Source organism: Malaclemys terrapin, chromosome 13 (genome assembly GCF_027887155.1).
Source record: "Malaclemys terrapin pileata isolate rMalTer1 chromosome 13, rMalTer1.hap1, whole genome shotgun sequence".
NCBI classification, from domain to species: Eukaryota; Metazoa; Chordata; order Testudines; family Emydidae; genus Malaclemys; species Malaclemys terrapin.
The window spans coordinates 2780873-2796896 of NC_071517.1; the positions used below are offsets into that span (position 1 = coordinate 2780873).

Here is a 16024-nt window from a genome sequence, read left to right on the forward strand (position 1 = left end):
TTGAGTAACTTCCCCTGCAGCTCACAGCTGGATATTTAATTCCCTAGATTTCCCGGTCTCAGCCCCTCACCGTCAACACAGGTTAGTCAACCTTCCAGCTACTCTGATCGGTATGGGTCACCCCAGCTGCCAAGCAGATCAGGGTATTTTAAAAGGCATATCCCATTCCCTGGTTGATGCTATCCTGCTAGCAGGCACCACGACCCCCCTACACACACACCAGAGTTAGAACAGTTCCTGAGGGACGCGCTCAGCTCATCGGATTGCTCCCGAGCTGGGGCCACAGAAACTGGAAGCAGCAGACACAGGAGAATGTTACCTATGGATGACAGGCAACGGTGCACCCGGATAAGACAAGACACCTGCATACTGCCCAACCAAGCCCCCTGGACAATGCAAGTGCTCTGAAGACCAGGGTCAACGTCAAGGAGGTAAGCAGAAGCACCAGAGATGGGTTATGAGAGCTGTTCTGCCATGGACAAGGGAACTGATGGGCGTTTGGTTGCACGGGAACATTTATAATCTAGTCTGAACGGGTTTGACACTCCTAGAGATTCTGTCAGCGTTGCCAACTTTAATGACATTTGATGTTTTTCTTAACGTCCCAGCTCCTGGCATCACGTGATTGTAATGATCACAGCTTTCGTTTCGAGCCCTCACGCTTATGGAGAATAGTTTGAGGCAACCAAAGCGCAGCCTCGGAGCTCAGAAATCAGGTGGCCAGATAAAAAGAACTCAGGATCTATTTCTTAAAGTCGGAGGATATTCTGGGAACCTGACATGATTTTGAACACTCGGGACTAGCAGTACCGCTGTCCATTAAGAGAATGAAAGTCTCCACTGACAGTTAATGGTGTCGTTTGATGAGTTTCCCAGATTATAAGGCCTGAAGGAACACAGTGATCATCCTGTCTGACCTCCTGTATAAGACACACCATAGAACCTCCCCAAAATAGTTCCTGGAGCAGATCTTTCAGAAAAACATCCAATCTTGACCTTAAAATTACCAGTGATGGAGAATCCTCCACAGACCTTGGTAAACTGTTCTAGTGGTTAGTTACCCTCAATGTTAAAAACACTGTGCCTTATTTCCAGTCTGAATTTGTCTAGCTTCAATTTCCAGCCACTGGACCTTGCTACACCTTTGCCTGCTAGACTGAAAGAGTCAGTTTTTTGTTCCCCATCTAGGTGCTTATGGACTGGGATCAAGTCACCCCTTAACCTTCTCTTTGTTAAGCTAAATAGATTGAGCTCCTTGAGTTTATCATTATAAAGCATATTTTCCAATGCTCTAATCATTCTCGTCGCTCTTCTCCGAACCTTCTTCAATATATCAACATCCTCCTCTAGGCTGGTACAACTCAGTAAGCTACGGAAACTCATCAGTGCCTCCTATTTAGCCAAGTTGGCTGGTACCAGTTTTCTCAAGATGAAGCTTTTTCATAAGGCCTAAAACCAAACATTTTTCCTGCACCACCTCTGTGTGTTCATGAGGTCTTCACTGCATAAGCAATTTAATGTGCTGCCATTTAGGAGGGAAAACGCTTATTGGCTCAATGACATTTACCACTGATACAAAAATTGCAAGCAGTGTAAAAACTTGTGTCCTTAAAAATAATCATTTTTCTCCCTAAAGATCAAGGTTTTATGAGTTTTAAGGAAAAAAGCTATTACATTACAGAATTCATTTTGCAGCCGTGTAGGTCTTCCCTCATCTCCTGTCCCTAAATGTAATCAGAAATTCAGAATGCTATAAGCTGCAGAGTACTCGTAAACACACAGAGAAATGCAGGCCACAATCTGGTTAAGCTGTCACAATGTATTGACTTCATAGTGACTGACAGATATGCTAGCCAATTCCTATACAATATGGCTGTATATTCTTATTTCCATGTGGATAGGAGTGTGGGCATCAGAGCAACAATTATCCCATGCGGAGTCAGCAATATTTAACAGAAAAGAATACAGTAGTGTATTTCAAACTTGGATCCCGAACCTGCATGCTCTTCCTGGTGGGCAACCCCTGTGACCACGAAGACCCCCACTGGGCTGCCATACAGGGGTCCCTCCCAGACGGAACAGCTGGCAGGATCAGAACCTCTTTCAGATGAATTAACCACCATCTCTCTCCCCACTAACGAAACCAAGTCTTCCCGCCATTGATACTCACCACAAACATAAACACAGTGTAAAAGATCAGCGCCATAGCACTGAACGACTGTATGGAAGCCATCATGTTCCTCTGGAGACTCAACGGAAGGACGATACAGAGGGAGACAGCAAACAGCAGGATTATCCGGAAGCTGCCAGTTACCTGAAAAAAGCATAAGGAACAGATGTAAAGAGCATGCAGAGATCTCCCAGTTTTATTAACTGGGACTCATGGGCCCGTATCGACAAAAATAGCTTATTATCCCCAAGAAGGAGACACGAAGCAAACAGAAGAGACTAGGAATCTGAGGTTACATGCTCCTAGGGTGACCAGATGTCCCGATTCTATAGGGACAGTCCCGATTTTTAGGTTTTTTTCTTATATAGGCTCCTATTACCCCCCACCCCCCGTCCCGATTTTTCACATTTGCTATCTGGTCACCCTACATGCTCCTGACCTTAAGAAAAGGTTCGGAGATAGAGAGCTTGCTATTTCCTTAGCAAGGTCTGTGATTAACCTAGACAGTCACTGGGTGCCACTGTTGCTCTATATACCACGACAGCCTCGCTCTAAAGCAGATTTGTTGGGGGTTTAAACAATAATCCAAACACAGACGATTTGAATATTTTGTATGTACTTGCAGCCAATAAATGAAAATTAACCTTGCGTCAAAAAAAAAAAAAATGGGGGGTGGGGGAGGAATAGAAATGGAAGTCTTGAAAATTCTGATCCAGAAAATTAATCAGAAACTCATATTGGTATTTATTATAGCAGAACACTCTGAAATGCCTGGAAATATTTAATAACTAATTTGGCTGCAGCCACAATGCATCTTTTTAACTTCACAGTTCCTTAATCAGAGCTTAACAGCATCAGGCTGGAGCAGATAACAGGCACGCCAAGATCCTGGGACATGTCCATTTCACGTCCCCAGCCTGCCCCATCCCAGCTCCAAAAGCTGCGGACTATTCCCTTGGCGAGCTGCGTGCCAGGGAACAGAGTGCCTCTCCCATCAGAGGCAGGGAGAGGCATTCTCAGAAACAGTATCAACATCAAGTGGGGCAGGGGAGGAGTCACTGCGTGTATTTTAATTTGAAGAGGTGAAGAGATCAGCCGTGCCTGAGGTATCCTGATCCTTCCTCTTCACCCCCCAAAGTACTATCGTTTGGGAGCAGGAGGAGGACTCTGAACTAGAATGGTAAATGGGGATGAGGATTTGGGCAGAAGAATCATGTCACTGCTTTTTAGTTTCTGGCTGAGCAAATGAAGAGGGACAGAATGTACCAACTCCTGCAGAAAATTGACTTGGGATTTGCACCAGGCCACATATTTCATGACAGAGACATATTTTAACAGAGTTATTTTGATTCATGTGCTGTTTCCTGTCAGGAGTTGTATACATCCCACTGTCTGACGTGCATCAGAACTCCCAGGTGTTGACATGGCAAGCTGCTCTCATGTTCTAGTGCATGACACTTGCCATTAAGCTTTAAAGTGGGAGAATAGTAAGTTACCTGGATGTAGCTTGCTGAGATTATTAAGGCGGGTTGCTCTCTGTCGCATCATAACACACACTGCATGATGTACTTATCCAACAATCACAGTCTCGTTAAACTGTTGGACAAGTACAAGTGATCGTAAGTTTACCTGTAGTCCAAGCAACCGGGCGAAGAAGTTTGATCCCAAGTCACCGATCACAACGTAGAAAGCAATGCACGTTCCCAACATCAGCCCAATCATGCTGGAAAGAAACACACACAAATGAAAAGCTTGACATCTAAATTCCACTCTGGAGCAGAGAACTCCCTTGGAATGCAGCACTTACCACATACCTGCAAGTAATAACGGCTGCATTCCTAGAGGATTAGCATTTTGCAACCCTCACCATGGCTACATCTACACTGGACTCCTCTTTGGAAAATTTCTCGCCGTCGCTACCAAACGTGAAGCTGCCCTGGTGGCAGTAGGAGTGTAGACCAGACACTGGCGTCTTAACCACTCTATTGTCTGTCCCCAGCTCAGAGGGATCTGGCGGCACAGTTCTTAAAATGCCAGTGGCCACTGACTCTTCACCTGCACCACAGCTCCCATTGCTGTTACCACTGATAGCAAATGAAGGCCAACCAAGTGGAGCGAAAGTCAGTTGGAACAGTTTGGGATTCTACTCTAAGCAGTTGCAGTACAAGGGCTTGTCTACAGTTGGACACGCAGGAGAGCTAAGCCTAATTCGTTAAAGGTGTACATTTAAAGTGGAGTAGTTGAGGGAATTAAGCTAAACCAAACTAAGGTCTGGTTTACACTTAAAATGTAGGTTGATATAGCTACGGTACACTCCTGAGCACAGTAACTATGCCAACCTAACTCCTGGTGTAGATGCAGCAAGGTCCATGGAAGAATGCTTCCATTGACCTAACTACCATCGCTCGGGGACCTTACGCGGTGTTCCTACAGCAACGGAAAAACCCCTTCCGTCACTGCAGGCTGCGTCTACACTACCGGGTTATGCCAGCATAACTACAAAGCCAAAGCTACATGCTACAATCCTCATAGTATAGGCATGGCCTAAAGTCACTTGACTTCTAAATGAGAGCATCCACACAGGGGTTTCATATGTTTTAACTAATGCACTTTAAACTGACACCTTTAGTTAATTCAGCTTGGCTTTCCCGAAGGTCTCCATGTAGACAAACCCTACGTTTTGCAAGCCTGTTGCACATCTCTGTGCCCTGTTCAGTGCTGAGAACATGGCTGGCACTCAAGGAGTTTACAGTATCCAGGCATGCAGAGCCCGTCCCTGAGTGGAACCCCAATGGGACCACATACAGAGGCACAAGTCCACCCACACGACTGCCCACATGATTTCTAGTGTAGCCAAAGCCAACAAAGCTCCATCCAGTTTACTTCCTCCTGTGTGCAAAGTCTTTGTAGCGTCGCCAAGGACCCACAGAGTTCTGCTAACAGCATGTGAGTTAGTTTAACCGCTGTTGGGAGCCAGGGATGGGAGCTCAGTTTGGGAGTGTCCCTTGAAGATGACAATTCTGCATTTCTTAAACATTGATCATAGTCGTGAGGGTACAGGGAGGTATTTGGAGCCCAAGACTAGCTCACTCCGCAATCAGCAGTAATGGACTGCGCTTGAAATCTATACTGTAGTACAGAGGTTTGCAGACATTTGCACAGGGCTGACCAGATTTTAATGAGGACACTGTCTCATGAACCACTTCCCCCTCCCATTCATGGTTGCATGGACCACTTCACCTCCCATTTCTGATCATATAATATCCCTGTGATAATCACAGCTATTGCTTGCATGGAAAAGTAACATTAGAAAAGTACTTGGTGTGTTTTTAGCTGTCTTACAGCAGTTTAGCAGCTGGGAATAAGGAGGAGGGCCAGAACCAAGACATCAGCCAGACCTCCACAGATCACCCTCTGCTCTACAGAATGGGCTGCAATGCCACCCCTCACCTGGAACAGCGACGTAAGGCCAACCAGACTGTTCCAGCTCTACTATGTGTCCTTTGAAGCTTTGTGAATCGCATTTTTAAGAACAGAAATGTTATAGTTACAAGAGTCAGAGACCTTGGCCTAGGCTGTTGTTAAATGAAAATCAGGATTCCCAGCCCACTGTCCCGAACAGATACTGTTTCTATTAATTTGCATCTCAAAGAGCTTTACTAAGGCAGATCAGTGTTACTCCTAGTCGACAGGGGGGAACTGAGGCACAAGGCAGGCTAATGGGCTGATTGTCAGAGGTACTAAATGCACCCAATTTCTGTGATTTCAGTGTTATGTTCATCACCTCTGTAAATCACACCATAAGTGATTTGACCAAGGGTTCATAATAAGTGTAGCAGAAGAGGGAATGAAACCCAGGTCTCCTGAATCCCAGTCCCTCACTAACTACTAGACAACATTGCCTCTCCCTTCAGAAACAAAGGGAGCTACCGACCCAACTGTCTGAATGAACGTCTTACAAAGCAGACAATGCAAGTGAAAGTTCAGTACAGTTCAAGTACTGTAGTTTAGCTCGCGATCAGCCCAAATTCCAGGTGTCAAGGGAGGCTTTCAGAAGAAGAGAAAGCAGGGGGGTAAGAAATAAAGACATGGTGAGGCAGTCGCCCTGTAGGGGTTTGGAAAAAAGCCGTTTATTAACAGAAATAAACTAATTCAAACTATTTCGATTTTAAAGGAATAGCTCTTTACCTGGTCTCCACCAGCATTTTCCCTGCTTTTCCATAGGCATGAAATGCTAGCAAAAGAGAAAAAACACCACAGTGAGCCATGGGAGGGTGCAGCCCGTGACACATACATCAGTTCGAAATGAACAATAATCGTGATGAAGGGCAATTTGACAGGAATCTGCTAGTTTTGCATTTTGGGGCTGGTTTCTCCTGCCCACCCTCCCATTTTCTTTTTTCGGACATGCCATCCCAATAGCAAAACCCACATAAGACAAGAACAAAGATGAAGGAAAGATACAAAGCAGGTTCTTTTTTTACTCTGTTGAGGAAAAAAAAGCAGCGCTAAGTAGCAGTTACACATGGCAACCATTAGAAGAAGAAAGTCAGCGTGGAAGAGGAAATATGCATGTATAAGATGTTGTGTGACAAAAAATTACTACAGTGCAAAATTTCAGTCAAGGTCCCATTTTTATTTTTTCCTTCCCATTATAACTGAGCTGCCTGATGTTGCTGGATGGGAGATCTGAAATGGTGCCCAGAATGTTCAATTCCATTCCCAGAATACCCAGCATTCACAGCCCACACCACAGGGATTTTGCCAAGAGACTTTTTTTTCTATACTTTGGCCGTAGCTTGTAGCAGAAAATGATCAGTATCCTTTCAATGACTGCGTTTTCTGAAAAGAAAGAGCCAGGAAAACTCGGCTTTTACTTTTGGAGACATCTTACTGGAGGGTTGGGGCAGTTAAGACCTCCAGTTCGAATACAGACCACATTGTTTTTGCTTTAGTCCTGGGTAACTAACTCTACTAGAATCAAGCAAAGAACGGCCTGTTTTTCCCCGCTGAGCTTCTCTAGCAGTGGCTGTACAGTATACGTGCCTGAAGGTGGCCAAGAAATAGTTTGTTCATCTCTGGAAGTGCCTTCTATGACCTTCAATGTTATCATACAGCCCATATTTCCTTGGAACCTCCCTAGTCTGAAAATGAAGGAAATCAACTGGCCACCTCTCTAGTGGGAAGGAAAGTGTGTGGGAAGACACCTGCTGAGTAACTCAGAAGGCAGCCAATGGCATGGTAAAAAGTAGGGTGAAATCCAGTCTTTGTTAGATCTCTGGGGCTCCTGGGCACCACCTGTCCGTGCAGAGAAGTTGCAATATTTAAAAGGGACGAGCAAGCAATACCTCTGGACTTTGTCTTGTCCCTGCATGAAGGGTCCTGGCAAAAAGGGGAAGCAGATGTTGAGTGGGACAGTTAAGTGGTGTGTACCTGAGGATTGGGAGTGCAGGAAGACGAGCAACCAGGAAAAGAAAAATCACCTTCCTGGAGATGATTTGTTAAATGACCTGATCTCCACAAAGGATGGCTGCTATTGCATCACCCCAATAAACCTCTTTTTTACAGCGTGTAGAAGTGCAGGCACCTCCAGGCAATACTGACAGCCACTGGTTACAGTCTAGGCGTGGGATTTTATGAAATGATCAGTGTCCTTGGCTACTCTGAAATAATATTTAATGAGAAGAGGCTTCAAACATGGATGCCAGATGGCCCCATCTGGGGCTGCTAGGAAAATTGGATCTTTTATCTTCTCAAAGAGGAAGGAGGAGATGGACTGGGCAGAATTACTCAGCCAAGCCACTCCAGAAATCTCACCAGCTGCGCACAGCTGGATTTGGTCGGGATTTGGAGAGGCTCTTCCATACTAAACCCCAAGATTGCTACCCAGTGGCCTTGGTGATTCAGCACATGGCACTCGTCTCAATGCCACGTGCCTCGTCCTGCTGTTAGCGGACGAGGGGCTGGTCCTGAGCACCAGTAGTCTTTAAAGATCCCACAGCACTTTTGGCAGCAGCAAGGAGCTGCTTTAACTCCTGTCCTGGTCAAACTCTAGCTGCGGTAATTCCATCCCACTTCCCCAGTTCCCACTGCAGACTCACTTGGACACAATATTCACTTCTTAAGAGCCTAACGTGTTGTACACCGCTGCTGTGCACTGACAGCTGCTGAATGAGAGCGAAGGGGGAAAGAGCTGTAAAAGCTAGAATACAGATATTCTCTCCATTGGGAATTGCTGCATAAATTAAGGTGTTTATCCTAGACCGCCACGACCCTGGCTCTTTTGTTATTGCATCTAGTGATCTGAATGTTCTTCCGGAAGGGACTAGCTGACTGAAGTTCATATGCAAAACTTTCCTGCATCTTTCAGAGCTGCCAAAGCCTCCCACAGAATCAGCTGCAGGAGCTGCCAGGATCTCTCGCAGATGTACAGCGTACAAGCAAACGGTGACAAAGACTGTCTGTGTATAGTCACTCAACCTTGATGCATTAGGATGCATTGTAGGAGTGCTGCTTTCATTTGCGCGGAGGACGTCTTTCCTCTCAGCGCTGTCCCTCCTCTGGCTGCTTGTGGTGGCACCTCTCCCAGGGCAAAGATGGGGAGGAAGGGATGGCGCTTCTTTCAGTGCCAGCGTTTGTGTGACAGGAGGTGCCAGGAAGTTTGGAAGCATAACCGGCCCTCTGTGTCTTTGAGCTCCTTGGCTTTGGAAAGTGCAGAGGATCTCGTCTTCCTGGGAGACACTCCAAGGTGAAGGGGGACTCTATGTATTTCAACAAGAGAGAAGCAGCACACAAAGGCTTACTGTATCGAGGAAGGGGGTGGAAGAGGCGCTACGGGCAGCTGGTATTGGGGATGCTGGGCCGTGTGAGACTCCACCTGAAGGCTCAGCCATCTTTTCAGTACCAGAGGAACAACCTTTGAGACCACAAGAGTTTTCTCATCTTTGCTGCTTTTGGTCGATACATTTTGGCAGAAGCTGCACTGTGCAGCTAAATGATGGGTCTCAGTCCTTTAATGCACTGAGGGGATCCATCTGTCAACAGCACGGACACCGAGCAGACTGCATATTGCTTTCAAATCTTTTGTAGCCAGTGAGACCAGCCAATTCTCTCAACCGACTCCCAGGAGAAGTTACATTGAAGTCAACTAGGCAATTGGGGACACAAAGGATGGGCTTAAGGTCACGGGAAGGGACTTCCAGCTATGAGAATCTTCCATCTCCATCACCTGCAGGAGGAAATCCCACCACTGCAAAGGTGAAGGCTGAAAAAGCACAGGGAAGGATTTCTAACCCCGGGTGCAGCAGCTCAAGTAGGGGCTATTCCGCCTGGATCTCCGTGGTTTCCCAGGAAGGGAATGCTTTCAATCAGCAACTCTTAATTGTATGTGTGGATCAAGAGGATTCAAACTGAGGCCAGACCCAAGCGTCTCCTCCCCCCAGTATCCTTGGGAATCAGAGGAGAGGTCATAAATAGATGCCAATACCAGTGCCAATGCCGAGTAGACAAACTAGAAGGAAGAGGGATGGTGAACTCTGCCAAAATCTCACACATGAATCTTGCTCATGGTTTTATTTTCTTGGCCACTTGGACCTTTGTGCACTGTTTCCTCTCACCTCCCCCTTGCTCTGCCATAAGCACTCAGACAGTTGAGATCCAGGAAGCCTGTGCTCTATGCCAGGCACTCAACTGGCAGAACCCAATGTCCTCGGCAGCACACTGGCTGGGGAAGCTAGTGGGTTTCATACAGAGACCAATAATTTACAGCAAACACCCACTATGCCAGCTCCTGAGACCTTGTGTTTTGATCGTTCAGCACCACAGCGCCTCCTCCTGCACTGCCGAGTCAAAACAATTCTGTGCCTATTAACTTCACAATCAAAGGCAGAATTAAACCCTCAGATTCCTCTGGTGACAAGAAGCAGGAGGGAGGAAGGGATAAACGAGGAAGGCAAAACACAGTAAAAACTATGCCAGAAATAATGTTAATAATACAGCACTATTAGTATGAAAGTTGTAAATTAAGAGGTCAGAGTAAAAGTGCAGTAAAAAAAAATAAAATACAAAAGAGTGAAGCCCCAGAGCTGAAAATTCTCACCAAGTCCTGGATAGGTCCTGCGCTTGCTAAGATTGGCCGATTTCACCAGGAACATACAGGATTGATGAGTCATCCAGGAACAGAAAATCAGCAGCAAGGCTCCCAGGACAATGCCACACTGCATGGGAAGAAAAAAAAATACAAGCACAAGATGGAAAGCAAGCCATTTTCCTGGTGCGACTGCTACTTCACACATTCTTACTGCTCTCCCAGATCACCTACAGGCTCCCTTGCACATTTCCAGCCCCATTTTAGCCTATTAAGGGAGTTCCCTTGCCTTCAACTACAGCCAGTAGAAATGTGACGTATTAGTTCAATTTCACTCACTTGCCCCAGTCTGAGGCAGAGTCACAGAGCAGCCACCTGTTTCCTAAATGGCTCAGTTGCAACACTTTTGCCTGGAGAAGTGAAACCTGGGCAATTTATGAAACAGAACTTTCAAGCTGTAACGCTGTTTTTATCCTGCCATCTAGTCAGTTTCAGGGCACATTCCAGCAGTGTTCTCTCCAGTTCATAACAGAATCATGTAAAGCAAGTAGTTATTCTGTAGATCCAGGAGTTAAAAATCTGTCATAACACCTATCCACGAGCGCCAGGGGCTGTTCAATACATTTACAGCACAAATTATGAAGCGAGCTCTCTACCCTCCCAGCATTGTTTGGCTCACGGATTTATATATGTTTGCAGAGGACAGTGTTAATCATTGAACATTTATGAAAACAAGTGACTTTAAACAGGCATAAGTGGTGTCAAATCTCACTGTGGCGACACATAGTTCTATTTTATTCAAAGCAGGTGTGTCACTGGGGCTCCTGGCACCCCGTGAACAGGAAACGCAAGGGCTCATCTCTTTGCATATAGAGCCTATGGCTTGGTGCGCAATGCCTTAAAACCCAGCTAGCTTGACAGGCTGCCCAGCACTGGTAAGGATGTCGACTTCCTGTTTTTTTATTCACACTTGGGGAGAAGCTACTGTGTGAAGGCCTTGTTCCAAAGGAGACGGTGGATTGGGCAAATGAGAACATCAGTCTCAGGCAACTGCTGGAGCATCCCCTCACTCTGCAAGTGAACTGTATAATGGGCACAACTTCCTGGCACCAGTGGTTTAAAGTAGTAAAGAGAAGGTTGAACTACCAGTGCATGTGCATACCAACAGGCTGAGTACACATCTCTCAGCAAACCTCGCCCCTCCCTCCAATTGCCAGTTACTTGTTATACCACATGGCAAATCAGATGAAGATCTTTGGGGTGTGTCTCTCATCAACAGCAGATGGTCCAATAAAAGCTATCACCTCCCCCACCTTCTCTCTCTCAATAGCCTGGGACTGACGTGGCTGCAACAACACTGCATAAGATCTTTGGGGCAGGGACCACACCTTTCTGCCTGTCCTGCAAGGTGTCCAGCATGCTTGTGGGCATTCTTAAAGTTAGTGATAACGTACGTCAATTTTTCTACATCTCAAAGGCAAGTAGATACAACAGAATCTATTCCCAGAAGAGAAAAAGCTGAAAATGTAAACTGTCTGAAGTATCAGGGGGTAGCCGTGTTAGTCTGTATCTACAAAAACAACAAGGAGTCTGGTGGCACCTTAAAGACTAACAGATTTATTTGGGCATAGGCTTTCGTGGGTAAAAACCTCACTTCTTCGGATGCATAGAGTGAAAGTTACAGATGCAGGCATTATATACTGACACATGGAGAGCAGGGAGTTACTTCGCAAGTGGAGAACCAGTGTTGACAGGGCCAATTCAATCAGGGTGGATGTAGTCCACTCCCAATAATAGATGAGGAGGTGTCAATTCCAGGAGAGGAAAAGCTGCTTCTGTAATGAGCCAGCCACTCCCAGTCCCTATTCAAGCCCAGATTAATGGTGTTAAATTTGCAAATGAATTTCAGTTCTGCTAAAATTCATTTTAAAATTTATTGCGGAGGGACTGTCTAGTTTGGCCAATGTACATCACATACAGCCCCCAGCTAAAACCTCTCCAGCGCATTATCCATGATCTACAACCTATCCTGGAAAATGATCCCTCACTCTCACAAACCTTGGGAGGCAGGCCAGTCCTCGCTTACAGACAACCCCCCAACCTGAAGCAAATACTCACCAGCAACTACACACCACACCACAGAAACACCAACCCAGGAACCAATCCCTGTAGCAAACCTCGTTGCCTACTCTGTCCCCATATCTACTCTGGCGATATCATCGGAGGACCCAGCCACACCATCAAGGGCTCATTCACCTGCACATCCACTAATGTCATATATGCCATCATGTGCCAGCAATGCCCCTCTGCCATGTACACTGGCCAAACCGGACAGTCCCTCCGCAAAAGAATAAATGGACACAAATCGGACATCAGGAATGGTAACATACATAAGCCAGTAAGTGAACACTTCAATCTCCCTGGTCATTCTATTACAGATTTAAAAGTCACTATCATTGAACAAAAAAACTTCAGAAACAGACTTCAAAGAGAAACAGCAGAATTAAAATTCATTTGCAAATTTAACACCATTAATCCGGGCTTGAATAGCAGCTTTAAGGTGCCACTAAACTGTATGAAGTTTCTCTGTCTCCTCCACTACCAGTGTTGTGCTTTTCCCACGCTACCTGCAAACTAGAACAGCCGCCATCCAAAGGTACATCAGATGTCATCTTCTCTTTGAAGTCACTACTGACAGCCCACTCCTTTGACGAAACCTGCCAGCACCAATGGCCTTGTGCCACCCTTTATTAACAGTGCTGTACCCCATCGCACCAGCTAGGAATACTTCGCTCTTCAAGGCCTGATCTACACTGGCAATATTGGGAAACCTCCTGCCATTGCACCACCTCTGGTACTACCAACAGTGAGAACCTCAGTAGCGACTGGCTGATGAAATCCTAACGCCCCAGTTATCTGTCCCTGCTATGAGGTAACAGAGTGGTAGATGGTCAGTAGCAGTGCTCCTACTGTAGCTACCCGTCACAGAACTGCACCTAGTGCTAGTGCAATTCCCCAAATGTATTCGCGCTGACACAGCCTCACAGGGCCTTTCACCCAAAGGCCCCAGTGCTTCTTACACTCCTGAGCGACTCACTCTTCACAAACCCTATTAAGTATTACCCCTGCCTTAAAGGCAAGGAAACTGAGGCACAGAGAGGCAAAATGACACACATCAAATCCATGGCAGAGGTGAGACCTGAATGCAGCAGTTCAGGTCCCCTGCTGTAACCACCGGCTCTGTTTCTGCTCTGCGGGGCAGGGAAATGTTTTCCATGTTGCCCGTTCCACCCAAATGCCACGTATAGGCTTCGGGCGCCACATCCAGCTCCAGCCCACCCCCAGAGCCCGCACTCACCTGTCTGAAGCAGAAGGGCATGGTGAGGACGCTCACCCCCACGATGCTATTCACAATGTTCATGATCAGGCCCCAGTTGGACCCTGCAGCTGCAGAGGACGCCATGGCGAGTGGGGCTGGAGCCTGGACCACCCGGGGACGGAGCAAAAGCAGGATCAGGAAGGACCGAGGAACCCCACGGGAGGGGAAAGGGGGCCTGGGGATGGGCTCCCCGACAGAAACTGGGACAACTCTGGGGTGGGGAGGCCTGAGATGGGGGGGCAGATCGGGGGGGAGGAGGGGGCAGGGCAAGCGATGGGGGGGCAGACCCGGGGGGGGCAGAGAAAGCGACGGGGGGGCAGATCGGGGGGGCAGAGAAAGCGATGGGGGGGCAGATCGGGGGGGGCAGAGAAAGCGATGGGGGGACAGATCGGGGGGGGCAGACCCGGGGGGGCAGAGAAAGCGACGGGGGGTCACCCGGAGGCAGCGGCCCTGGGTTCAGGCGGGGGCCCGAGTCTCGCTGTGCCCGCCCGGCTGGCCTCCCCCCGCGGTTCGCCCCATGCTCCCCGGACAGGCTCCCTCCGCGCCGGCCGCTCTCCCGACGGCAGCGCCGAGCCCGGCCCAACCACCCGCCACTTCCGGGTTGTGCTCCGCTGGCGTTTCCGGGAAGCGAGGGGCCGCACCAGCGAGACGAGAGGCGAGAGCGGGCCCCGCAGAGGAGGTGTGCGCCGCTCCTGCCGGCCTGGCGGACCCGGCCGGAGCTCGCTGGGCCCCTGCTGGGCGGGGCCCCGGCCGGAGGGCACCACCTGCGGCGGTGTCGCCATGACAACGTTGCTTGCTGGTGTCGTGTCACCCTATCGCCCTGTGGTGGCGTCAACACGTTGTGACGTGAGCCGTGATGTCACTGTGATGTGTGACATCACACCACCGCCTGGAACCATGCCATTGCAGTCCAGCCATGCCATCCCATCATTCCCCGGCCCGCAGCCCGGGCACCGTGCCCCTGGGTCAGGCTGTTACTCCGCTGTCTTGCAGCTAACGGCCTTGCGTCATGGCCTCGGTGTGATGTCATCCTGCTGCATCACAACGTGTAAACTTTGCCTTGTCGCTCCAGTGTATCAAGACGGATCTGAATTTTGTCCCACAGTGACCTAACGTGACCACGTCTCCCCAGAAGCCACCAGCTCAGGTTGTGATATAATGTCATCTGCTTGTCACCAAATCATCAGCATCTCAGGCCACACGGCTGCCTCATGCTGATGTCCTGTGAGCGCCGAAAGACGTTTCAGGATCCATTACTGGACAGGGGGTCACCTATTAAAACCAGGGTGAATCTAGAAAATGTGGGCCACTAGCCAGATGAGAATAACTCTGCCGTTTGTAATGCCTTTCTCCCCTGGGTCAGTTCCTCTGAACACTAAATGCAGAATAACTTTCTGGGTTCACCAGTACACAGAATGATTGCGGCATGGAATAGGATGTGTTCTCCAGGACATGATGGTATCCCAAGGCAATACTGATGCGGATTAACTGTCCCTGCTGCTAAGAGGGCTAAAGAATGCAGGAACAGTCCATGCGCTCAGTTCCCATTATAAAATGGTCGTGGCTTCAAATCACACCTCAATGGGCAGCGATACCACATGCACGTGTCCAAGCCCCCACTTCTGGCTGTCTCCTTTGTTTCTTTCACGTGGTTGGACTGTCATAACTGCAACACTTATGTGTGTGCCTGCCCTCTACTAGATGTAATAAGAACTGCTCAGCTGTGTTTCACAGGCCTTGTACTGCCACACAAATTCTCCTTTAGCGTCAGGGCGAGGAGCAGCGGGACCTGAGTTTTGCCCCCACTGCCTCTGCAAAGTTTGACTGGACATGGAATACAGCATAGTGGCAACCAGGATCTCCTAGGTGGCCACGGATGGTATATGCCTGAAGCAGCCTCCTAGCTGATATCTGCCACTGGCCACACTCCTTCCTGCTCCTCCCTCAACAAACTCCTGCAAACCCTCCTGTTGCACACAGCATTCCTGCTACAATGACCACAGAATCCCTGTAAGTTTATCTGTCCTGTACCTGTCCATACTGTTGTATATGGTATGGCAATCAGTCGGGCCTTAGCTCTTTGGGGTAAAGAAGCTGTTCTTTGTTTGGTCCGGTCTATCTCTGATAAAGTACTGCATCCATTTATGGTGCTCCATAAATCATAAGGACAGTGTAGCAGTGGGGACTAGAGCTCAGTAATTTTAGCTACAAACCCACAGGCCTCTCCTGCTTGAGTGAGAGGCGATTGTTTAAGCTAACAACCTCTCTCTCTATATATGTTACAGATGCATATGAATGGGAGTTCTGCACAGTGCAATGGTGTGGCTCGAAGAGGTTCTCATCCTTTTTTGTTTTATTCAGTTACACCTCACATAAAAGTACATCAGGG

General features: G+C 47.9%; 1 protein-coding gene across 4 annotated transcripts in view; it reads right to left on the reverse strand.

Annotated features, from left to right (window-relative positions):
• Positions 1–13884, reverse strand: part of SLC38A10 (solute carrier family 38 member 10) — a 46798-nt gene extending 32914 nt beyond the window's left edge. For all 4 annotated transcript variants that reach the window (XM_054046952.1, XM_054046951.1, XM_054046950.1 and 1 more), the window contains exons 1-5: positions 13615–13884; positions 10269–10386; positions 6359–6404; positions 3800–3893; positions 2171–2314 (exon numbers count right to left, since the gene is read on the reverse strand). In XM_054046952.1, the coding sequence (XP_053902927.1) occupies positions 2171–2314; positions 3800–3893; positions 6359–6404; positions 10269–10386; positions 13615–13719 (507 nt within the window). In that variant the 5' untranslated portion in view covers positions 13720–13884. The remainder of the gene's footprint in view (positions 1–2170; positions 2315–3799; positions 3894–6358; positions 6405–10268; positions 10387–13614) is intronic.
• Between the last annotated feature and the right edge of the window lie 2140 nt (positions 13885–16024).